The sequence below is a fragment of the Vanacampus margaritifer genome, chromosome 5 (assembly GCF_051991255.1).
Source record: "Vanacampus margaritifer isolate UIUO_Vmar chromosome 5, RoL_Vmar_1.0, whole genome shotgun sequence".
Classification (NCBI taxonomy): domain Eukaryota; kingdom Metazoa; phylum Chordata; class Actinopteri; order Syngnathiformes; family Syngnathidae; genus Vanacampus; species Vanacampus margaritifer.
The window spans coordinates 28,386,469-28,413,134 of record NC_135436.1 but is presented as its reverse complement, the minus strand read 5'-3'; the positions used below and the strand labels follow the sequence as shown (position 1 = coordinate 28,413,134).

At 39.6% G+C, this 26,666-nt stretch overlaps 2 protein-coding genes across 3 annotated transcripts in view; one reads left to right on the top strand and one right to left on the bottom strand.

Annotated features, from left to right (window-relative positions):
* Positions 1-2,017: 2,017 nt before the first annotated feature.
* Positions 2,018-20,402, bottom strand: rcbtb2 (regulator of chromosome condensation (RCC1) and BTB (POZ) domain containing protein 2). 2 transcript variants are annotated; one of them, XM_077566330.1, is made up of 12 exons: positions 18,640-20,157; positions 16,845-16,986; positions 15,926-16,076; positions 14,888-15,054; positions 14,651-14,809; positions 13,034-13,141; positions 12,819-12,961; positions 11,122-11,312; positions 9,024-9,150; positions 6,520-6,659; positions 6,304-6,434; positions 2,018-4,911 (listed from the first exon to the last, which is right to left on the bottom strand). In XM_077566330.1, the coding sequence occupies exons 2-12, from the start codon at positions 16,968-16,970 to the stop codon at positions 4,771-4,773; spliced, it is 1,584 nt and encodes a 527-aa protein (XP_077422456.1). In that variant the 5' UTR covers positions 16,971-16,986; positions 18,640-20,157; the 3' UTR covers positions 2,018-4,770. The 2 variants fall into 2 exon arrangements, with proteins under 2 accessions (XP_077422456.1, XP_077422455.1); XM_077566329.1 differs by having other exon boundaries at positions 12,819-13,141; positions 18,640-20,402.
* fndc3a (fibronectin type III domain containing 3A) overlaps positions 20,112-26,666 on the top strand; it is a 59,678-nt gene continuing 53,123 nt past the window's right edge. The window contains exons 1-3 of the mRNA XM_077566327.1: positions 20,112-20,227; positions 20,387-20,527; positions 24,552-24,697. Coding sequence (XP_077422453.1) covers positions 24,587-24,697 — 111 coding nt within the window. The 5' untranslated portion in view covers positions 20,112-20,227; positions 20,387-20,527; positions 24,552-24,586. The remainder of the gene's footprint in view (positions 20,228-20,386; positions 20,528-24,551; positions 24,698-26,666) is intronic.

The following is a 26,666-nucleotide window of genomic DNA, read 5'->3' as shown; positions in this document are numbered from 1 at the left end:
TAGCTCCATGTTTGGCTTGCTTTATAAAACAAATACCCTCCCCACCCCACATACACCTGCGCAAACAACCAACGGCTGCATGCAACACACTAACAGCGTTCAACTGTAACAATGGAAACATTTCTTGTGTGGTTTTTGAAAGGTGGCCTACATAAAAACGATAACCAAATTAACACCACCTTTGTGAAGCAGATGGAGGAACATCTGCTCTTTACTTTCACTGCAGAATTGATCACAGAACAGAACAATGTGGAGGCGCCCACTTTTTTAAAACACACCAGTGGAATTGATTTTTTTGGGTAACTCTTTGAGGCCTAATTTTTCCAAACGGCATAACTTTGGCTGACTCAAAGCTTCAAAAGCAGACTGATACCGTCTTATATTAATATGAGTTTATTAGTTCATGTGGCATTTTGACGAATAACATTTTTTTTTCTCATCTCCCTGTCAAAGCCTCCCCTTTTTGTGATGCGTTAACACATTGGGTGCGCGTCAAATAAACGCAAGTGTGAAAACCTCAGCACACTGTATGCATGCCAAGGTTATTTTAGTTAACAAAAACTAACGATAAAACTAAAATTCCAAAAACTATTTCGTTAACGAAATAAAATAAAAAAGGAAAATGTTTTTAACTCTTTGACTGCCAGACGTTTTCAGAAAAGGGATGCCGTGGGTGCCAGCCGATTTTAAGCATTTTGATTGATCTTTCAAGGTCCATAGAAAATTATCTGTTTGGACTATGGAAACACACATACTACCAAAAAAAGATTGGACTCTCATCTTTCATCAGAAAAAAAAAGTTTGTTTCTACCTTATTCCGTTTTTCAGTAATCCACAATAGAAAATGGTTGGTTTCACCTCTGTTTTGAAACAAACGTCTTCTAACGTCTTTGGCACTCCTCCATAGGATTTTACTAAACGTTATTTAACGTTTTTGGCAGTCAAAGAGTTAAAAAAAACAAAAATGAACTGAAACTATATTTTATGTTTACAAAACTAACTAAAACTATAGCGAAAATGTCCTTTGTTTTAGTCTTTGGTAATTAATGCATACATGACACTCCTATTTGTCCATAGGTGTGAGGACAAGCGGTTAAGAAAATGGATGGATGGACTTTAAAGACATTTGAAAGTGTGTCACACAGAAGTGATGTCATCTTGCAGCAGCCAATAGAAAAGCACCTTCAGACGACGTCGCTCCTAGGCGACAAATTTGCCTGCTTGACTTTTGGCACCAATGGCCTGCTTTTTCATTTAACTCAGCCGAAATGCTACGCTAGGTAAGAAATGTTCATTTTCCCATGGTGTTTATTATATATTGCGCACAAGTAATGCACATTTAAAAAATTTAAATATAAAATAAAAAACTATTACTGAAACTAACTAAAACTACGCATTTCTAAATAACGAAAACAAATTAAAACTAACTAAATTTAAAACAGGGATGTGATTTGACCAAAGTGAAATTATCTGAAAATTTAGCCGGGGGTCTGGGGGCCGCTGGCACCCAGCTAGGTCCAGGGCAGTGCCCAGTGGGGGGTGGGGGTGGGGGGAAGGGAAGCATGAACAAATAATAATATCATGACCAAATGAAAAGTAACTCATATTAGAGCATACCACAAATGTCTTTGTTATAGCAGAAGATGTTATCTGTCGGAGTCATGTGCATACACAATGAACTACAAAAAAATAAAAAATAAATAAAAAATCGATTTGGGGGGGGGGGGGGGGGTAAAAAAAGCGGAATTCCGCGAATTAGCGGAAAAATCACATCCCTGTTAAAAAACTAAAATGAAAATTCCAAAACTATAATAACCCTGGCACAGCACGCTCAACCTAGTAAAAACATTTAAAGCCGCAATTGTTCAAATTTATTAATGACGGCAAGGAAGGACACATTTGGTATGTCATTTGTTTTGTTTTGTTTTTTTAAATACAGATTACATGATATAACATAGTGCAACTTGTATAAAAGTCGGAGTATTCAGTAACATTTGAAGTCCTACCACGTGATTGCTTTTGTTTTTTTTGCCGGCATCCAAAACAATGCATGCAACGTACATATAACAACACAGAGCTGACAAACCATGAAGCGAAGGGAACCACTATGACAATCAGTTGCACGTGTGTGGCGTGACATCACGCCGTTAGTAGCCCCTTTCACACAGTACTTTTTCCCCGTTGTTGACGAGGAATGCGGGGACTGCAGGAAAAGCTATTACTGCCCTGATTACTATTGTTAAGCGCAGTTGATCCCTGGAGTGAGCGCCATGGATATGATGCTCATGAAAAATCTTCGACAGGTTACCAAATTTGCAGGACGTCAACAGCTCCTTTCACAAGGCTCATAAAAGCCGGCCTTTTCACATACAGCGGTGGCCTTGCGATCCAGGCGTACTTCAGACCATACATTGGTTTCATTGTAGCAGAAGGACAATTTCCGTTGGTGGCGCTGAAGCACCTTTAAAGGGGGTACTCAATGACAAATCAACTTTTTTTCTTTTTTGCTGACTGTTTAACTGTATAAATAGATGTCTACGTATCCTGGTCATTATTTTTTGACATTTTTGCGCTTTTCTGTTGAAAGCTTGAATTCATCGCCATCTTCAGTTTAAACACTGGGATGAACACAATTTGGCTGTTTGTCCTCTTTAAAGGTGGAAAGATGACATCTTTGGAAGGAGGGGGGGAAAAAAAGTACTTTTTATTTCGTCTGAGGTAGAAACAAAAGAAAGATGTGTGTAAAGGAATGGTAGAAATGCCAGGATAGTGGGTATATGTAGAGTGATACTTTTTGACAAGTGTTTTTAATATAACATAACATCCTGTGTATAACCAGTATCTTGTTTTTTTTCTCCCTAATGGGTTCTTTATAAAGGCTAAAGCCAAATAAATTTTGAGCAAGTTATTGGAACGTGTGCGTGAAAGAGGCTACTAATAACGGTAACTTGTCTTATTCTGCCGATTGCAGTAAAATGTAACAGTAACATGCAAAAAGATGGCAAAGGTAGACGAGACACTTCCCTAAATTGGAACATTCGGACATACAAAAAATAAATAAATTAAACTGCATGTTTTTTTGTCCGGATTTTGAGTTGCGCAACTTGCGCACCTTGAGTGTAGTAACACATTTTGGGCACAAGTCAGTTCAACTGGAATAAAGACAAAAAAAGAAGAGGATCCCACTTCAGCTTAACGTAATGTAATAAATATAGCAAATTAAATTTTGCCATTTTACTATTCGTTGTTCCCACAGAACAGAAAGAATACTTGTAAATATTGTATGCGGTGTTGCTGTTTGTGCTAAAAGTAACGGAACATAGATGCTAATTTACGGGAGCTCGTCTATGATTTTCATAATGCATGAAAGCATTAAGCTATCTAATTTTTGTTTGATGTAATGGGCTCTTTGCACAAATCCACTAATTTCTGAACTCAGTACCACTCCTCCATTTCCTGCTTTTCATGATTGGACAAACAGATTAATCCAGGTGTGCCTGACCTCAGTAACCACGACGTCAATGGCCAATTTGTCCAATCATAAAAGACAGGAAATGAAGCAGTGGTATTGAGTTCAGGAAGTAATGGATTTGTGCTAAGAGCCCATTAGATGCTTCTATTTTAGTGTTTACTTACACAATATTGAATTTTCTTGTGTTTTATGTGTCAGTTGCAACAGTTTATATTAATTACCATAACAGTAACGCAAATTCCTGTCAGCCACATAGTGACAATAAAAAAAAGAAAGAAAACGAAAACTAACGCATGATCATTTAAGATACAAACTGCCTTCTGGAACATAACTTGTTTGTAACATGGTGCTGTGTCTGTACTGACTAGCGATGGATGGTAAAGTAAACCAAGGAAAAAAAAAAAGTTTGTGGAGGGAGAGCGCACATTTCTGTGACGGGTTTCGCAGGTTGGTTGGTGAGATGTGCGAGACAAAACGACTCCAAAAGCCAGCATTCCTTGCAGTAAAGCATCTGGAGAAAAATACCAGACCCGAGTCACCCGACCTGTCCTGTGGTTCAGTAGCCCTTCATTGGGATGCAAGTAGCAGTGGATGGAGCTTGTGCTCTTCACTGATTTTGCGGTACAAGCATGATCAGGTTTACCTTTTCATTACGATGTCACAAGTACTCCCGGGTGGAAATCCAGACATAGTTAAAGAGACAGTGCCCAGAAATGTTTGCCATACTGCCGTAATACAATGCACCTGCACGATGGTGCCTCAGAGAGATCACACTTCATCAGCCTATCGCCAAATACTACGTTCGCTAACTTTTGTCTCCTTTGGGTATCTGTAGCAGAAAGATGGCGGCAAAACATGCCAGCCTTCTGTAAGGTGAGCAGCGACCAGCAAAATACAATTAGCACTTACTAGACCCACAATTATATATTTTTTAAAAAGTACGTTTGAGTGATAAGAACTTTTTTTTTTTTTTGCATATTATGGAAATGTAATATGTTAACATATAATGTGACGATGAAACATTTCTGCACACTGCCCCTTTAACACGACCATTGACGGAGTGGCTAATTATCTGACTTTTCCGTTCCATTTTTGACACTGAAATTGATATCTTGCTGTAGTGCTAACGTTAACAAATTCGTACCACAGTCTACTAAACAGGTGGAAACTTTGGTCTTTGTGGTCTTCATCTTGAAAGAAATGATAGGGCTTCGTTTACCTTGGTCTGGGCTGGACTGCCGAACATGGAAAGTTGATGATGTCATTACGAGTAGGGGGTGGGGCAGGTTTTGGGGGGGTCAGTTTCTGAAGGCCCCGTGGCGACTGGCTTTGCCGATAAAGTTTTTCAGCAGGTTGTGGTCCATGTCGGCGAAGGCCTGGGTCTGTGTGACCGATGTCAGGTGGTTGACGCAGAACTTGAAACAGAACTCCTCCAGGTCCTGGAAAGATCAAGATGGCCCAGTCTGGTCAGGCTGGTCGCTCTGCGGAATTTTTGGAGAATCGCAGGCGTCTTAAATGTGCCTCGAGGAGCTGAGGTGGAGGACTGAGGGGGGGCTACATGCGGGAGCGAAACTCGAGGATACACAAGGGCAGACGCCCACCGCCACCCCACCCCCCCAAAAAATCCAACATTAATGGGATCTAAGGTAACATTTGCACAACATCATTAAAAATTGGAGCGATTTTGTCACTTTAAATGGTGGCAGCTGTGTGCTTACTGTCATTTAACTTGAGGGTGACGGGTTTATTCTAGGCGCAGCTACCGGCACATCCCAATTACACGGGGCGTGTGCACACATTCAGTTTTTTTATGACCTCGCTTCTTAAAAAAACGTTGGGGGGGAAATTTTCAACCGGTACATCCCAATTACACGGGGCGTGTGCACACATTCAGTTTTTTATGACGTCGCTTCTTAAAAAACGTTGGGGGGAAATTTTTAACTAGTCTGAACAGTTTATAGGTTAAATAAATGGTGGGGAACATTATGCAGGGATGTGATTTGACCAAAGTGAAATTATCTGAAAATTTAGCCGGGGGTCTGGGGGCCGCTGGCACCCAGCTAGGTCCAAGGGGGGCGAAGCCCCCCGGAGCTCATGGGTTTTCCGTGTTTTTAAGTACTTTCAATGCACTCACATGACAAAGAAATAGACAAAACAACAGCATCAATTTTCAATGTATATTGAACTATCCCATATAAAATGGCAGTTTTAGTCAACTCAAAATCAGTCACATTCAAAAACATTGGACTGCCTTTGCTTTTAAAAACTACCACTGAGAATATCATCATTTCTAACTAATGTGATTACTAAGTTAACACATAAATAATGTTGAAGAGTTCAAATTTCATGAACAAATAATTATATCATGACCAAATGAAAAGTAACTCATATTAGAGCATACCACAAATGTCTTTGTTATAGCAGAAGATGTTATCTGTCGGAGTCATGTGCATACACAATGAACTACTACTACTACTACTACTACTACTACTTAAAAAAAAAATCGGATTTTTTTTTTGGGGGGGGGGGGTAAAAAAGCGGAATTCCGCGAATTAGCGGAAAAATCACATCCCTGATTATGCCATGATTCATCTTAATCTGTTTTTCTATATAATACAAACCTGTCATTTAAACAGGGTTGTGTAGATTTTTCAGCGCCACTGTACATTTGTATATAATGATACAAATCCCTATACAAATATGAAAAAGAAACACTTGACTGCACTTCTTCTTTTTTTTTTTTTTTAAATCACAATTGGAAAATTTCCTCCCAAAAAAAAAAAAAGTGTGTGGAGGACACAAGACAAGCCTGAGATCTCCCAGGAACTTACCCGGGCCTCGTACTTGACGGCGGCCGAGAGCAGAGTGATGGCGTTCTCTTCCGAGATGCCCCTCTTGATGGTCTCCTGGCACAGCCTCTTGAGCCTGCTCTCCTGGTAGAAGGTGGCCAGGTCCAGCAGTCCTGAGAAACCCGAGGAGGCGTAGAAGAACGAGCATGTTTGATGCAGTTGTGTTGCAAAGTGTGTGCGTGCGTGCCTAGTCCTTACCCACAGCATCCTCTGGTGGCAGGTTTATGGAATCGGTGTAGAGGTACTCCAGGAAGGCTCGGTACACCAGGAAGGGGAACTGATGAATTTCGATGGTGTCCTCGTCTGTTTCGTTCAGCAGCCCGCGAAAATGTTCACACCTGGGCAGAAATAATGCAAACATAATCATTTGCATAATGTATTTGTGAAGCCTAAATGGAAAGGGAAAAGGTGAAGAAAGATGTGTAAATGGAGAATACTGTGTAATGCCTGCGTAAAAAAGGGCAAAATAGTATATAACATTTAAGTATAAATAGGGACAACATCATATGTAATGCTTGCATTACAAAAGTGGAAAATACTATGTAATGCCTGCTTAAAATAGGGAAAAAATAGTACTGTCTAATACTTAAAAGAAGAGGGGAGATACCATGTCCATGTGATGACATCAAAGGAAAAAAAATAGTGCAGTAATCCCTACACAAAAAAAGGGGAAACACTATGTAAATGGGGAAAAAACACAACATAAGACGTGCATAGAGGAAAAAAAACAACACATGAAATATATGTGTGATTAAAAAATATACAGTTTAACGTCTGCATAAAAAGGAGAACATTTTGAGAAGTATAAGTAATATTACATAATGCTTGCGTAAACATGGAAATAATATCATGTTAATAATTGTATAAAAAAGGGAAATCAATATGATGCAACGCCTTCTTGAAGAAAAGAAATGCTTGCATAAGAATGTAACAAATATTATAACGCCTGGTAAAAAGAGATAAACTACAACTACAACAAAAGTAATACTTTTATGCATAGACACATCTCTTTCAATGGATCTCAATGTGTACATAATGTTGAGTGACTTTTTTTTTTTTTTTTTTTAACAGGCTTATCTGTTCAGCATACATAACTGAACAAACAAAGACTTCCCTTAGTTAAAGAGCAGCTCAATGGACACGAGATCTTTGCACCACAGGTGTTTTTGAAGTGCTGCATATCCGTGTACTGAGGTGAACGCCGCTGCTGACGCAGCAGCAGACTGTCTGGCTCCTTCCGATGAAAAAGAAGAATGCACATGTGCCGTGTCCGGAGAGGCTTGTTATAAAAAGACCCAACGCGGAAACAATACGTCTGCCATGGCTTCCCCCTTTGACACCGGCAGGAAACGTTGCGGCGGACACAAGGCGTTCCTTCACCACCGCACGCTGGGAAAACTTCTACACTCTCTATACGATGACGGACGGCCGTGTTGCTCAATCAACTTGTTTGTTTTGGCCGTCACGGCGCTCAGAGTTCCATTAGAGCAAATGATCACATCTCAAATGATTATCATGACCAGAACTAAACATCAGTTACAGTTACAAAAAAGAAGAATATAGACAATACAGTCACTGCTTTTATTTTTAACTCATTCACTCCCAGCCATCACTGAAGCAACCCCATTTGCTCCCGTCTGTTTTTCTGGATTTTGACTGATTTTGCAAGGTCCACAGAATATTCTGTTCTATTGCTATAAAAACATGGAATCTACCAAAAGAAAGATTAGAGTCTCTTCTTTCATCGGGGAAAAAAGTTTATTTGTATCTGTTTATATAGTTAAGTTTCATCATTATTCACAAACCTGTTGAAAACACTGGCAAAAAGAGCTTGTTGCAACATGGCCCTGGCTGATCTCCTATACTCTGCTGACACCTGCTTGCCGTGACCATTGCTTTAAGCGACCTCTTCGTGTCAGAAGCTGTATCAAACCCTTCAGTATGCGCTAGCATTAACAAACATTAAAAAACATTTTTGGGGAGTGAAGGACAAAGTATTAAAACACGTATTTAAACGTTTTTGGGTTTGAATGCGTTAAAAGACAATAAGGCTTGCGTTTGGACAGCTTTACTGCCATGAAATGACTGCATAAACAGGTTTAAAAATACTAGGTAATGCATGCAAAAAAAATTATAATAAATAATGCCCCTGTCTACAGGGATGTGATTTGACCAAAGTGAAATTATCTGAAAATTTAGCCGGGGGTCTGGGGGCCGCTGGCACCCAGCTAGGTCCAACTCAAAATCAGTCACATTCAAAAACATTGGACTGCCTTTGCTTTTAAAAACTATCACTGAGAATATCATCATATCTAACTAATGGGATTACTAAGTTAACACATAAATAACGTTGAAGAGTTCAAATTTCATGAACAAATAATTGTATCATGACCAAATGAAAAGTAACTCATATTAGAGCATACCACAAATGTCTTTGTTATAGCAGAAGATGTTATCTGTCGGAGTCATGTGCATACACAATGAACTACTAAAAAAAAATAAATAAATAAATAAAAAAATCGGAATTTTTTTTTTGGGGGGAGATAAAAAAAGTGGAATTCCGCGAATTAGCGGAAAAATCACATCCCTGTGTCTAATGTTGGACCTGAGAGAAAAAAGTAAAGATGTCCGAAATGTCTTGATACTTCACACTGAGTGGTACTGAGTGAACACGACTTTATTCAAATAAAACATAACCGTACCTTATTTTTAGCAGCGCTTTGTGCACATGAATGCATTTTCCATCCACTAGGAACTTCAGATCGGAAATCTCAGGGCTGTCAAACTCTTTTTTTAGCGACTGTGCCACGGTCAAGTAGTCATCACCATCTGCATGCAGCACATGAAAAAAAAAATAAATCACGTAAACAATGTAACAAATAACGGCATTATGAGTGTGACATGTTTGCTGTTCTGAACTTCTAACTTGAGTAACAAGGTATGGGCAGGAAACAGACTTTCCTGTTTCCATTTCTTCGAATACTTCCACTGTCAAAGAAAAGAGCCCCCTTGCATGGCAGCACCGTGGCACAAAGTCACAGTGCTGTCATAAAAACTAAAGACTCACTTCTGTGATGTTTTTTCCCCCACTGCTTTTCCTTTGTATGTACTGGTAATTCAATTAATTTTTTTTTTTTTAATTTTTTTTAATACTCAGGGATGTGATTTGACCAAAGTGAAATTATCTGAAAATTTAGCCGGGGGTCTGGGGGCCGCTGGCACCCAGCTAGGTCCGTGTTTTTAAGTACTTTCAATGCACTCACATGACAAAGAAATAGACAAAACAACAGCATAAATTTTCAATGTATATTGAACTATCCCATATAAAATGGCAGTTTTAGTCAACTCAAAATCAGTCACATTCAAAAACATTGGACTGCCTTTGCTTTTAAAAACTATCACTGAGAATATCATATCTAACTAATGTGATTACTAAGTTAACACATAAATAATGTTGAAGAGTTCAAATTTCATGAACAAATAATTGTATCATGACCAAATGAAAAGTAACTCATATTAGAGCATACCACAAATGTCTTTGTTATAGCAGAAGATGTTATCTGTCGGAGTCATGTGCATACACAATGAACTACTAAAAAAAAAAAAAAAAAAAAAAAAAAAAAAAAACGGAATTTTTTTTGGGGGGGGGAGATAAAAAAAAAGCGGAATTCCGCGAATTAGCGGAAAAATCACATCCCTGAATACTAAATAGAATGGAAGTCCCCCTACAGTAGAGACGAGGGTGCCCATTTCCATAAGGTCAAAAAGGAGGAAAATAATAAAAATAATAAAAAATGAATACATCAGACTCGCGGTATTATTTCATCAGCAATAAAGTTTTGCATAATTTAGAGATCATGTTTGTGTAACTAAATGGTAAAAAAGATCAATAAAAGTCCAACTTCTTTTTGGCAATTTATTTAGTTTACAGTACTGTTTTTAAACCACTAAGCAGTGACATGCTTCTGTATAAGTGCGTGCCACAAAACATAATTTATTTTGATACACCTGCTGCTTGCCTCTTGCTTTTATGCTTTCACGTCCACACCGGCAAAGCGTGCAGAAACCGTGAAACGAGTCTCGACTCAAATTGTGTTCTTTCGTCCATTCAATATTGAAAGATGCCCGACGTTTTGGCATTTTTGCTAGCGCTGCCGTTTTTTTCTTTTTTCCTTGCTAGCTAGCGCTGCTGTCAAAGAAGATGACGAGGAAATGACGTTGTCAGATAGCAACGCGTGGAGCTTTGTTTACATTTATTGAACCAATGATATACGAGATTTTTAACTGAAGCCACTCTTGGCCAATCACAGACCAGTTGGGACAAAACGTAGGGTGGGGCTGATGTTGGGTTACAGAAACTCAACCGCGGCTCATTTTCTTTGAAAAGGCGGACAAACCGCGCAGGACGCAGGACACATCACTGACAATTCGGACTGTGCGGCCAAAATCCGGACGCTTGGCCACCCTAGTAGAGACGGGTACGCTAACGTCAATGAATAACAACACTGCAATAAACTGGGTGATCTGGCGTTACCATGGCAAAACCACAGTTGCTATTCATTAGTTGCCAACATGATGCCGTTCTTCTTTTGAATATTTATTTCCTGGTCAAATGTTATCTCAATTATGTGTCGTCATGAGAATTGCAAACTATCATGAAAATGTAGAATAATACTGAAACTCTTCATTATAAAAGGCCAAAATGTTTGAAGCATGCCAGTACAATACGTTTCTTAGAACATGTAGCGTCTCATATAGATAAAACATACCCATATGGCGCCTTTGAGCCCACAGGCTTACCTACGGTGAGAAGGTGCCACGTGACGGCGGGCGTAGCGAAGCAGGCAAAGACGTCGTCGGTGCAGCTGAAATGCGTGACGTGCGGGTTGGTCACCACCTGGCCGCGGCACTGGCCCCACATCAGGACCTGCCCGCTCTGCGTCTTGGCGGCGGACGTGTGGCTGGTGTGGCACGCCGCCACCTCCACGATCCTGCGAGGAACACGAGAATACAGTGGTGCCTTGAGATACGCGTTGAATTCACTCTGTGACCACTCTCGTAAAACAAAGCGCATGTATCTCTTAGAATGAATGGAAATGGGATTTTTCAGCCTCCCCCCAAAAAACAAACCAGCCGGATTGGATATACTGTTGACTTGAGACGTTTCAACTCTTTAGTCTGGCACCAATAGTTGTTCTCCGCAGAGGACAAAGAATGCATGGCTGTGAGTACTATTATATTATGTCTACATGTAAAGATAGTGGACTCAAACACTCATCTGCAGTATGTGTTAGTTTTAAATACATTCTCCGTTCAACCTTCAAACCATGAGGTAGATGTCCTAACTATTTCATATTAAATATTTGCTGCCCAAATGCACAACGTTTCTTTTCATTTAGCTACTTCTTATACATCTTGTTAAAATTTGAGAGCATTGGAAAGATGTTTTTAAAGTATGAAATGACACCCTGAGTGTAGGTAGATCCAGATAGTCAAAATAGGCACAGTTTTCCATTAACTCATTCACTGCCAACCATTATCACTGAAGCATCCCCCTTTGCTCCCGGTAGTTTTACTGGATTTTGACTGATTTTACAAGGCCCACAGAATATTGTGTTCTATTGCTATAAAAACGTGGAACCTACAAAAAGATAGATTAGAGTCTCTTCTTTCATCAGGAAAAAAAGTATATTTCTATCTGTTTGCATCTTGCAGCAATTAGCATTAGAATATAGCTAAGTTTCATCATTATTCACAAATCTGTTAAAAACTGTGGGGGAAAGAGCTTTTTGTTCCATGGCCATGGTTGATCTCTTATACTCTGCTGCCACCTGATGGCCGTTTTTGTAATAACTAGCATTGCTTCAAGCATTCTTTTACATTCTGAGGCTGCATCAAGACTTTCTGTATGTTCTAGCATTTGAAAAAAAAACGCATAGATACGTCTTTGGGAGCATGGTAATATTTAAAATAGAACGTATCTATACGTTTTTGGGAGCAAATTAGTTAAGGAAGATAGAGACAAGGTGTGATAATTGTGAATCAGTAGCCCAACGGTATATAAATATATAAAAAGAAAATCACACCATGTGACAGACACATTAAAAAATTCTAATAAATGTGTCGCATAATAGGTTATTCTGATTGTAGCTCATCTTCAATAATGGAACCACAGCGAGTACCTCAGACTGAGTGCCTCAATAAAGGAGGCTTTACAAACTTCCAGTTCTTTGACAGAACAATGTCACAAGTCCTTTAAATAACGCACATGGAAGCCCTTTTGAAATGGAAAAAAAAAATTGCATAATGTCTCCTTTATTCCAAATTTGCATAACTCATATCCTGGAATTACTGCATATGACTTCCAGGGGTTTGCTCTATTTTGTTCTTCAATTCAACAAGTAAATGACCAAGTCAGATGGAGAAAATACACATTTCAAGCATTCTACTAAAAATTCAAGCACTTAAGTTACTTTGGTGCGCGGGTGTTTACGCACCTCTCCTTGTCGATGCTGATCAACGTGGCGAGAGAGTAATTGTTCTTATTGCCTGTGCCCAGTTGCCCGTACGAGTTGGCTCCCCAGCTGTAAACAAAGCCATCGTCCGTGAGCGCCAGCGTGTGTGCGTAGCCGCAAGCCACCTGGAAGGCGGGAGAAAAAGGGCCTTGGGTGCGCTTACTGATGTCATTAAAAGGCAAATGCCTCACGCCTACCTGGACAACCTTGACTCCCTGAAGTGCTGCGACCCTGCACGGCGTCTGCTGGTTGCCCGTATTGCCCAAACCTAGCTGGCCGTTGCAGTTGTAGCCCCAGCCGTAGATCTGCAACGTGGAAACAAACAAATCTTTACAGTAATGCCAAACATTTGCGCTCCATGATGGTCAAGTTTCAGCTATTTGTGTATTTTTTGCATTCTTTCTGTAACATCTTTTCACACTGCACTTGGTTTACTTTGTGTTTGCCGTGGGCCAGCGTACAAGGACGACAGTGCCTCGGTGCAAGATTGCCCATATTTGGAGGTGCTTGCGTAGCAGCCAACTAGGAACTAACAAGGTGACTTTTCCCACTAATAGAGCCTGGTGTCACGTGATTATTTCTCTGAACGCCCCCCCCCAGCGGCAGGAAAGTATTGGCGCAGCGTTAATGTGCTACAATGGCATAGAGGGCTAATACTAGCGTTTATCCGTCAAATTTCCGCCCACGAGCATTGACAGTCATTTTGATGAAAAGGACATGATATGCATGCGCGAGGTGGACATGTTGGATTGCAGATGGCGACACTGCTATGTGAAATTACCTTTGCTCTTACACTGGTGAGTGTTTTGAAATCTGATCAGACAAAGGCTTTACAGGCTTGCACAATCCGGATTTTATTTCCCCTTTATGTGTGGTCAAAACGCCATTTAAGTTGGCAGTTTGACGCAAGTGTTGCAGTGTTTTTTTGTACGCTAGCAACTTAGCAGCTGCTAAATCGGCCGCGGCCGCCGTCATTTATACTATAAAAAGTCTTCTTTATGGTGTTATTAAATTCAACAGTGTAATATATATTAAAACAAAGGAGCAGAAATGAATAATACAGATTATTTCCCACACATTTTTGCGTGTGGTAACAATTAGCATCTGCTGATTTAACCACTATGTACATAGTCCAAAATTGGCTACGCATTGGTTCCTCTTTTGGTAGCCTGGCGCATGCTCAATCCTTTTTTTGCCTCTTCTCGTTGTGGCAGCTGGTCCACAACAGCTGTCAACCCTTGTTAAAGTGTGGCGTTTGCCGTTTACTCGTTTCAGTGGCAGACACGTTTTCTACGCTGCCAAAATGGTTGCGCTTTCGGCCATTTTGGGATGCGTGACGTCAACGTCAGGATCTCTATTGCTATTAATTAGCATTATGAAATCCCTCTGCCAACACTTTCTGTTAGACGTGCCTTCTGACATCACACCAATGCTACTCTCAATCTGAGGTGTTATGTAAACATTTTATTTAAAAACTGTCATATTTGACATTTTCAGTGTTTTTTCTGTGAGATTCAACCATTTTTCCCATTATACGCCGACTCATAAGTAAGCTTAAGCATACATAAATATGCATAAACAAGCTTTAAGTAGCTTCTAAAGGGTGTCTCTTTCACATGTAAATGTATATTTGGATTGTCTTTATGACAAATGCCAGCTGTGGTATTTCAACATGTGAATAAATTGAATTGAATCATGAAATTGAAAAAAAAAATGCATACTACATCTCAATAACAGAAATGAGCTAATCTTGAATGATGAGATGAGCCCTTGGGTGGATTAGCAAGTGAAAGAGGCCAAAACAATATTGTTACCTCCCCGTTGTCCAGCACAGCCATGGAGCACAGTTGCCCACAGGCTATGTTGACCACCACTTTGCTCTGCAGGCAACTGCTGACCCGGCGCGGTGTGGGCTGGTTGGCAGTGGACCCCGATCCCACCTGGCCTGAGTTGTTGTAGCCCCACGCATACACCTGAGGGTAGGGGTGGCACGTTCCTTGGATTCAAATTTTAAAAATTGGAAGAAAAAAAAAAGAAGTAAGGCACATTACCTCTCCTTCCGTGGTAAGGGCAATGGTGTGGTGGGAGCCGCAGGCCACTTCGGAAACCCTCTTATTCTGCAGGTTGGTGGAGACCAGGGCGGGGATCAGTCCGTGGATTGTGGTCCCGTTGCCCAGTTGACTGTAGCCGTTATGACCCCATGCGTATACCTCGCCATCTACGCAAAACAAAAAAGGCAAGTTCAGCAGTTAGTGATTTATACAAGTGCTTTTACAGCACACCATTTAAGCATGAAAAGAGCATGTGTGTGCCATTAATCCTAGATATAAATAAATTGCGTGTGCCGCTTAAAGTGGGTAAACAAGTTTCTGGTTCATTAGGAAGCGATAAAGCAGAAACACCAGCTCACTCAGGGCTGAAACTGTGGAAGTGGTATTTACGTTCTTGACGATGGCGGAAAGACCTTCTGACAGTGGTTTCAAATTTTCTTCACAGGGCGGAGCTACATGGTGGCCGAAATAACTGAAATCATCTTTCCCTATTGAAATGAATGGAAATGCAATTAATCCATTCCAGCCTTCAACCATTTTTGGTTGAAGTCAAGTGGAAGTCAACCTTAAACATTCTTGACAATAATATGTTATATGTGACCTCACAAGTCTAAACGTGACATTCTGATTAATATGAAATTTTTGGAATGCGAGTTATGAAGCAAAATCCAGCCATTTTTATCCATCTAAAGGGGCGGCCATTTTGCCACTTGCTGTTGACTGAAGATGACATCAATGTTGACCAGGCAACGACCAAACACAACTCACCTGTTTTCTGAATCTGCGATGTGGTTGAGACATGAGCAACATTGATCTTCAGTCAACAGCAAGTGGCAAAATGGCCGTCCCCAGAGATGGATAACAATGGCTGGATTTCGCTGCTTAACTCATATTCCACTAACGCAATATTAACCAGAATACCATATTTCAAATAGTGGGGCTGCATAGAACATATTATTGTCAAAACATTTTGGGGGGGGGGGGGTTGATTTCCCCCTTTCGCGTGTATTTACGTGACACAATCAGGTTACAGGTTACCCGAAGTGGCGACGACCACGTGCGGTCCGGTTCCGTAGCTAAGGGACGCGATCTTCTTCCCGCAGAGAACATCGATCCTGCGCGGCTCAATGGTGCTCTGCAGGTCGCCCAGGCCTAAGCAGCTGCTACAGTTGGTGCCCAGACCGAAGACCTGCACGCAGACAAATAGGAACCGCATTTCAAAATACAGTGATGTTATTAAGCAGACTTCATGTGTTAATGTACAAAGCAGCATCAGGTGCTCGACTCCACTTCCGACTGATTTAGCACAATGTTAGCCTAGTTTCTATTTGTGTGCTTGGCTGCTTGCTTGGCCATTACTCAGACTACAATTCTATTAATTATCTTCTTGCATTTTATTTATTCTATGCTGTAAATATTTTACATTCTACATGCAAGTCTGCATGGTAGAGGGAGGTTCTTTTAATCTTAATGGGTATAGTGGCAATAAAAGGTATTCCATTCTATTGTCAGGGTCAAGTGACGCCAAAGGAGAAAAATAAATTAAAATTTGTAACTTGAATGTGGGGAACTCTTTAGTCAAGGTAACCCCGGTTAATGGGGGGAAAACCCACCTACAACTGGTAAAAATCTGCCCCATAGAGAGACGCTATTAAGTTTTGTTGTTTTTTTTCCTTCAAAAAGCTGCAGTTTGGCAGAGAGCATGCGTTTGCTTCACTTTTGCCATCTTCCCTATAAAAGCATCACTGTGCTGTGATTGCTTTTTAAACAATATTGTTTGTCAGGACAAAACAAATGAGCAAGGATGAGCCAGCCGCACCTCCGCCCTCTTCCAGCTCCGTCTAGAATTAGCTCCTGGCGGCTAAAGATAGCGCCATTCCATCTGTTTGATCCCACCGCCTGCGCGTGACATGCATCTGAATCCTGGCTCAACCCGGAAGTCACTCGCCGCCGTTACCTCGTCGTTGACGGTGACATAGAGGGCTTCGTTGGCGCCGCTTCCGAACACGCACGCCTGCCGGATGAGGCAGAGTTCCTCAGGCGGGAGGAGGGCAAACACTGGCCACTTCCCCACGTCCAGCATGCCACTCGATCACTCACTGCAGCACAAGAAAGGGAGGAAAGTCCAAACAAATATTTTCAAGATGAGCAGCTGAGAAATTTCAAGATTTAAAGTTGCAATATTACAATATTGAAATCATAACACAGCAAAGGTCCCTGGAATAACAAATATCTTCAAGTAAAACCATAAAAAGGGTTGCGATTGCCTAAAGATGCCAAACGATGGTGGCGAAGTACTAATGTCTGAATGAAACTCCTCAACTCACTTCACTGTATTTCGCTTGACACCACCAGATGGCGCCTATGCAATATCGTTGTTGCTTTGGCCTAATAAGGGAGGTTCGGTCATAAATGCCTGTCAATCATCATTTTATAAGATGGTCATTATATATAAATAAATAAATGCATAAAATAAAAATAATAACATAATATCTAAATGGTCACTCATAAAACTACACTCATCAACACACATTTTGAGTGCAGTTAAACTGTTTTCTGACTGCATTTGCATTTTGATGACGTTGAACGGGTGTCCTAATTAAATCACAACTTTGAAATGTCTTGCGATATTACAAGGACTCAAACAGCATTTCCCAAATTTGTAGACGAAAGCCCCTATCAAAAATGTTTAGGTAAGCAAGGAAATTCTTCAAATCCAATGGTGATATTTATTAGGTATTTTTCTATGCTTTTTTGCCAAATTTGAAATAAATTGGTGAATTTACAGACATTTTTTTTTTTTGCCTTAATTTAGGAGTTACTGTCTAATGTTGACTGGCCACAATGGCTCATATTTTCATATTAAATTCCAATGCTAATTTCATGAATTTAATTAATTACAAATGCCTCCTGTCACTGTGATATATATTTGTTCCACACAGATGTATATTAACAACTTATGAAATGTTTGTTCATTCTCGAAACTAAGTAAATGTGAGCATGAATGGTGAATGTGAGCCTTCGTAAAGCACGTTTTAAGGTGTAGATAGAAGTGCTATATAAGTGCACTCCATTTAACATTTAATTTGATTTTTTTTCCTAAGCATTGCACCTTGTATTACAATTATGTTTGTCTTATACGTAATATATATTACTCGTATCTGGTAGCTTTTTAATTGAAAATAATTAACATCATTGACATTGTTATTTGTCTGTTCTGTATCCAATAGGTTAGTTAGCAATCTTTTGAAAATAGGAAAAAGTTTAAGCGGTTTAACAAGAAAAGTCACAACTTAAATCTCTGCCCACACAGACTGCATGAAGACTGCCTGGAAATTGGTGCATTTTCACTGCTTTTCAACAATCATAACGTTCTAAAATTGTCGCAGGAAAACGATACCAGCTGGATTGTTTTGTAAAACCCGTTTGATATTTCTGGTTTCAAGTAAATCAACAAATCTTATTAAAAATGTTAAGTACACACTAGTAAAGTTCAAACGTAACGTGATGACGTAGCTACGTTGGTCTGACGTCGGCAAAATATCAACGTTACGTTTTCCTTCACGCAATTTAGCAACATATGTTAAAGTTAACTTGACAAAAATAAAACACAAAAATGCAGAGTTATAATGCACTTCCCAAATAGCAGTGACCACCCCGTTAGCTCGAGAGGCTATGCTAAAAAGACCACGTCCCAACCAAAAGCGCTAAGCTAATTAGGTGTCGTGTTGTTTCACTTTACGGTTGATTACCTTGCTTGTTGACACACAAAATAAGTACTTAGTTCTTCAGAGACGCCGTTTACTAGTTGGCCGCGGGGCACGTAAAACTATCCTATAACTATACACGTTTGGCAGGTCAAGTGGGCGTCGGGTTCATAGTGAATGCAGGCAGGTTGGAAACGGCGCAATCTGCTGGGGCTGCTACATATCCGCTAGTAGTACTGTACAAGTAGCCTCGTTAGCTTCTGCACCATACTTCCGGCATCATGAGATGCGTTCAAAGACATCGCGAATTTTGCATAATCTAAAGAATCTACTGGAAAAGTCAATTTTAAAACTACAAATACATAACTCTAAATACAAAAATACAACTATTAATATGACCTAATGTCCGACTCCCCCAAATTACGCACGGATGCTGATTAGTGGTGCTACGTTCGGAATATTGACGGTGTTTAAAGACATGAAGTAGAAGGGTTTTACATTATCTCTGGTTGCCAAACTAAATCAAAATGATAATGTGCATCTTCTTGTTTAGTTTTTTTGTCTGTCTGTCCGTCCGTCTGTCTATCTATCTATCTATCTATCTATCTATCTATCTATCTATCTATCTATGCTGTTATATATACTTCTATATACGTACTGTACATCTAATCCAATATTGTGATATAATTTCGAAGGATTTTAGAAATCCAAAGGATACCGTGTGGACAATTACATTCCAACAGCAGGTGGCGCTACCACCAATTTTGAATAGCCATATTGGTAATTAAACAGGATTTAAAAGACAGTATGTCTGTAACATCAATGTACATTTTTAGAATACAAAATAAGACTAAAATGCATTGCTATAATTATCATATATTAAAAAAAAAAAAAGTCAGTACAATGTTTTAATCATTTGGGGCACTCCGCACGAAAACGAAACTAACAGGAACATATCGAACGAAAATGTAGTTTCTGTCTTTTAATGTGCATTCGACTTTCCGTCTGTAACATCAATGTACATTTTTAGAATACAAAATAAGACTAAAATGCATTGCTATAATTATCATACATAAAAAAAAGTCAGTACTGTACAGTGTTTTAATGATTTGGGGCCCTCACTACGCACGAAAACGAAACAGGAACATATCGAACGAAAATGTAGTTTCTGTCTTTTAACGTGCATTCGACTTTCTGTATGCAGTTTAATCAAATGTCAGTTTCGTGTCGACTGGTTGGGATTCCCGTTTACGTAAAAACGTTTTTTCCCAGCCTAGTTAGAGCCGCTAGAGGACCAGTCGACACGTCTACAAAAAGATCTTCTTATAAAAGGTAGCGTGAAAAACGTCCAAATAATATTAGAATTGCTTTGAATGAGGCCATTGTACACGTAACGCCATTTAAACGCTTCAATTTACTTTCTATATAAATTGGAGCTTCGCCATGATTTGCTTTAACGCGCATGCGCACATAGTCGGACCGTAAGCGATGGCGAAATTCCTGCTTTTTATGCGAGGACCAGCCTGCAAAGCAAAGTTATCTCGATAGAATTTACCACCTAGGTGAGCCTTTGCCATTAAACCGTCTTTCGTCTCTACTCGGAAGCCATTTGAGGCGAAAGAGAAAGAAGAGGGTAAAATAAAAAAAAAGAAGCTCCGTTTCGCTGACTATTAGCAACGTAGCACCAGGCGGCTAACGTTAGCATGTCCCCCCTCTTTTCTTTTTGGGCTTGTTGTTGTTTGTCATGGCGAGCTAACAATCGGCGAACTGTTGTTTTTTTTCTTTCTTCCAGGTGGTGAGGGGGGTTCGCACCGAGGGGGAAGCTGCTCCTCATCGCAGTCCGCTGACGTGGACGCCTGAAGGAGAGCGAGAGAAAAAAAGGCGACAAATTTGAGAGTGGTGCATCGCTTGTCGTCCAACAACGCCTGATTGAGTGAGTAACATTAGCTGCTTCGTTTTGACACGACACACTAACCTTTGATATAAGTCATCGTTTAAAGCAGCTTTCGGAAATAAAGTGACATCTTAAAACTGTTTGCACCTGCTAATGGATCCCGCAGCATGCTAATAATAATATGACACCTGTAGCTAGAATAATCACAGGGCTTGGCAAGACAAGTATAGCACTACAACTGATAATTGTTTGGATAAAAAGAAGTTGGGGTTAGAAATCGAAATTGTCAAAAAAGAAAAGGGGGGGAAAAAAGGACTCGGGTAAACTGAGCACTAGACACACTGAAGCTAAAAAAAAAAAAAAGAAATATTTTGAGGCAAATAGTTTATTTCTCAAATTAATGTTGTAATGTTCTGTGAAGAAAGTCACATTTTTGAGAGTAAAAAAAAAATCATAATATTGTTAATAAATATGCACAGCTTTATTAGCCGCGGGACTCCATGTTATAACATTGGGATATTTGCAAAGAAAGGTGTTGCACAGATGAATGAAAACCTTTAATTATTTTAAACATGGATAAATGTTTTTCCCCTGTACAATTCTGGACACAGCTAGTAGCCTACAAGGAAAGTTATTGATCACCGAATCCGGTCTGCGCATGATCTTGTTTTGATGTAAATGCGTAGTGACTTCTTTGTTTACGTACTTGGAAATGCCAGCGGCCCACCAGAAATTGTCTGCGATGAGCGTACTTGTTTCAAACTACTTTTGTTTTTAATCAAGTTGTTGCTTTAATACAAGTGTCAAAATCATCACAACTACTGCGCTAAAAGGACTAATGAACGGCATCTTGATAAGTCACATGATGTGTATCGTCACATGTCACGTTGCTGTAAAACGGCTGTTCTGATTAATGTAGTTGCAACATTTAAAAGGCAGATTGGAATAGATCATGTTACATGTAAACAGCATTTTCATTCCTCTTGGTCATTCGGGTTCTTTCTAATCGGAATACAAGGCACCATGTAAACCATGACTGATATGAACACATTATGAGCGCGACCTCAAGACGGTTTCATTGATCCACTGTGACATGGTCGGCAATTTCATTGGGCGGTTGTGATGACACTGTAAATGTATTGGCGTCACGAGGATCGTTAATGAAAATATATAAATTAACCGTGTCACGATAAAAGCCAGAGGTTTCAAAGCGTGGGGGGAGGCTTGTAGTCCGGAAATTACATGATAATTTTAGATCAAAGTCATATTTTTTTTAAATTAAATTGTATAATCGACGTATTACGAGAATGAAGATGTAAGAAAGTTGTTATTTTTGATTAATCAGAAAAATAAAGTTGTACAGTGGACGCCGAGTCTTAATATAACACGAACAAAGTATGCAACTGTGTAGCACTAAACTTCAAAGAAGCAATATTTCTATAAGTAGGTGCAAGTTTTAGCCAAATCCATCCAATAGTTCCTGAGAAATAGCGTTCCCAGTGAAATGATGTAATTCTATTAGAATCCCTGTTACATGGCTAATATTTTCAAATTTTGTACTTCCCTTAAAAAAAAAAAAGTTTTTTGTTTTGTTTTTTTCATAGCATTTTCATAAGAAGTAAGTTCAAAATCTAATTTGGCATGACCAAATTTATTAATGTGTAACGTTTAGTACAGATAAGTTCAGAAATATTGACATTTTACTGTTTTAATCTAATTTTGAAGATGCTTTTTGGACTAAGTTTTCGATGGGCAGTATAAAAAATTAATTAAAGTGTTCCACTAGAAGACTCTAGTGTTTTCCCTCGGACAAAAGCTCAATTTCTCCATAAGACTTCATCCGATTTTCAGAAGTTCAGTGACACTATGTATTATGACAGATTTTTATTTCCTACATTGAGTCAACCATCATGTAAGACTTCAGACCATTGAGCAATGAATACCACTATTTTCCCCCCTTTTGTCTTAAATGTTGTTAACATGTTGTGTAGTTGTTTCCCATCCATACCTTAATCCTTGTCCACCCTCGATCTTCGTCCTCCCTCCACTTCAGTCTCCTGAGCCCGTCTTTCCACCACAGAGCCTTCAGCTAACCTTCTGTTAAACATATCAAAATTATGTACTCTAATGATCAAGTTGGCAATCAAAACTTGTTTTCTACTCTGAACAACTTAAGCTTGTTTGACATGGATATTTGAATAAGTCCTAATTTCCTTTTTAAAAGTTGTCACCTTTTCCAAATATGGGATTGGAAAGGGTCCATCATGGCCTGAAGATCTGATCGCTTGGGGCACTTCAAGCTGGTTTTAAAACCCTGCTTAGTTTGCTCAAGTACTGTTTTTACCTTAAGCATACTTCATGTTAAAATCGTATTTATTAGGCAGGTTTGATACTGCTATTTTTCAGACTGATACCAGTATGAGTATTTACTCTTTGATACGGAGTACTGTTACCTCTAATACTTTTTATATATATAAAAAGGAATTTTAGCACAATGACAAATTTTTTTTTGGGGGGGGGGGGGGGCTTTCTTTCTGACGCAGATGGTGATTTGCCAATGTGTAACTTCCACAGTATGGCTGGCGCCAACTATTGCTGAGGAGGTCTTAATCGACGTTTAAATTTGTATCTCAAGGCACCACTGTAGTAAAGTGTTATAACAAGACGAGACAGCTTGGTGGTAAATGTCATTTTGTGACGCTGTTTACCTGCCATTTAAATTTCAAATGGCAGTAATGTCAAAGCATGTCAAGCTGTTGAAGTTGTGTTTACGGGAAGCTGTCAGGTGCTGTATTGATTTTTGGACTGTTGTGTAACGTTGGAGAGTCCGCGGGCCAACTGATTGGGGGCGTCGGGGCAAAAGAGCCGCTCTGTGGGCTGACCGCCCGCCCAGCCCTCGCACTTCAGTTCATTGACCGTCACATTGTAAACGCAGCCGTGTTGTTTCAGCTTAAGACGGGGAGGGGCTAAAACTAACAGATAAGCCAGATCACTGCGAGGTTTAGAAGCGCAGGCGTACTGCACTGTAATTAGGTTCAAGGGCATATGATGCATCCCTCTTGCCGTAGGGTCTACTGACATTTTTTTTTTTTAAGAATTTAGAATGCGTCATATTTAATTACTCATGATTCAATTACTTCACTTTACTGAGCTTGAGCTGTTGTGTAATCCTCTCAATTGAGCATTGTGTGTATTTTTTGGGTACTTTTTATGGGGTAAACAATCTGCTCCTCTCAATGCTAGTAGAAATGAGACAGAGTGGCATAACTCCACAAGATTGTCTTTTATCTATTTATTTATTTACAGATTTGTGTTGTTCCCAAAATTCTAACTTTATGGCAAAAACATCAGTAAAAGTAGTGGACTCATAAATGGCAAAATATGCTACTTTTAATTCCTTAGCATAATCGTAAAAAAGATTATTCTAATGCTATTTTTTGAGTTGTTTAAATTGATACATTTGCACCTTTTTTTTTAAATTTTAAAATAACAAATTTAATCAATTTTGTTTCATCCGAAAGGAACTTGCATAATTATGGGGTTTTAAAGAATTTTATTCATCTCAATATTTATTTTTTCTTTTTCTTTTTTACGTTTAAACATTTTCTTGTTTTGTACCAAAAAATTAATGATCGTCCGACTGCACAGTGCACATGCTGCACTCCAACTTCAGGTTTTAGCCAACATAAATAAATAAATATATATTATATAAATTCAGTTTGGTCCAAAAGGAACTTACCGGTACATAACTTTAGTGTTTCTATTGTTTTTAATTGGTCTTAATATTTTTAAATGTGTAAACATGAATAAATAATCATTTGAATAATCGGGATTTTAATTATTGCCAAAATAGTCGTTATTATTATTATTTTTTCCATAATCGAGCATCCCTACACACAGCCACTCTGAAAGAAAAATGGTACTAAAAATAACTTTTACTATACAGTTTTTGACGGCAAGGTACTGCGGTATTCTTCTCGCAGTGCTGCCTTGTTGTGAAAACGTACAAAATGTTGTGGCAGTAAGTTAACCCAAACTAAAAAAAAGTGGACCTATTTTGCAGGAGACCCTCTCTCTAGTGGTGTGAATGAGGGAGACATGGCAGACCACACCCCGCCTCTGGAGTCCGGCCAGCTTCTCAGCCCTGAACTCCCCATCCTGGCGTCACCGCCGCCCCCAGCCATGGTCAACGGGGAGGGCCCCCAGCAGGTACACTCACGCCCCTTTTACTGTCCTGATGCTGAGGGTCCCCCATTTTGCCCCTTCCATCTCTTTTGTATAACTGAGGTATTGGAATGGGTAAAGCCAGCGTATGCCTAACCACTGTGCAGTAATCCACTTTTATCTATTCGTGGTTCATCGTTTATAAATTGACCTGTCCAATTATTTTATTGTGTGTGTGTCGAGACAGGACACGGACGTTGAGAACAATGAGAGATGCAATTTAGTAGAAACTGATGGCTGGTCCAAGAGGAGTTTTTGTTTACATGTATTTTCCTCCTTAGGCGAGGTCATATATGCTCACATGAACATGTAGTTCTCATTTGCCTTATGCAACTCGCACCCTCCAACCACAGACATCTTGCTTTGTCTTTGTCTTTTTTTAGGGAGAAGGAACAATGTCTCCTTTCTTAACTTCGCACGGAAATAAAAGATTATATGACATCATACCTAGAAGAATACATTTTATAATTCCGAAGTTGGGCTGTCTGTCACTATTGAATATTCTTAGAATTGAATATTTTTTTGATTATTTAATTGATGGGCCTAAATATCGATTATCCAAATAGTTATAACTCTTTGACTGCCAAAAACGTTAAATAACTTTTAGTAAAATCCTATGGAGGAGTGCCAAAGACGTTAAAAGACGTTTTTTTCCAAAACAGAGGTGAAACTAACCATTTTCTACAGTTGATTACTGAAAAACGGAATAAGGTAGAAACAAACTTTTTTTCTGATGAAAGATGAGAGTCCAATCTTTCATTTGGTAGTATGTGTGTTTCCATAGTCCAAACACATAATTTTCTGTGGACCTTGAAAGATCAGTCAAAAATGCTTAAATCGGCTGGCACCCACGGCATCCCTTTTCTGAAAACGTCTGGCAGTCAAAGAGTTAATAACAATGCATCATGTTTATAGAACGCTTTTCTCTACACTCAAAGATGCGTTACAATGGATACAGGGAGTCCTCAAGTTACGACGGAGTTCCGTTCCTACACTGGCGATATAACCCGAATTTTGACTGGATTTGGATTTCCTCGTTAAAGTCGATATTTACATCAAAACACTTTGTACAGTAATTTTAAAAATCATATTTGCGCGACCCGGAACCAATATTTCGTGTTTCCGCACGGACTTTCATTGCTGACAAACGGCCGTGCTAATTCAAACTTAAACACGGAAATGTGACACACCTGATGGCGAGCAACAACACAACTATATAACTTTAAACTGGCGTGATTACTGTGGGAAATTAACGGGAAAAAAAGTGCTACGGACGAAGCACGGCCGCCATAAAGTCGAAGCGGCGTAACTTGAGGACTCCCTGTTTATTATTCATGCACTCACACAGCCACACTCCGGTGGTGGTAAACTACATAAGTCGCCAGAGCTGCCCTAGGGCAGGTTGACGGAAACGTGGCTGCGAGTGTGCGCCCTACGGCCCCTACGGCCCCTCCGACCACCACCAAACATTCACACCCTTCATGCGAGTTTCATAGTTGTTGGTTAACTTGCTGAACGATTCCTTGTTGATTAATTTTGACACTTAATGGCATATGTTTTCCTAACATTATCTGCTATTATTGCTTAAAAAAAACGCCCTTTCTGAAATACCATAAGATGCAAGAGGATGGTGCCAAAAAGTACAGGCTAGCAGAAAAGCATCGAGTAAATGAGGTCAATGAAGTACTTTGAAGTGATGCAGTGACAAACTTCTCTATCTGTTCAGCCTTGTTTGTTAGTGGAAGTTACGGAGCGTCTACGGAGGAAGCAATTGTGTATAAACATGTCATACCAGGCTTTAATTATTTGATTGTTGGATGCTGTGTTGCTGTGTGAAAGTCTCTGCAATAAGTCCTTTTCACACTGCCTGTATAAGTCAGGTTGCATCATTTTTTGCATTGTCTGTCGTTTTTGAGGGGATGTCTGCATGTAAGAAGGCCATCTTATTTCTAAA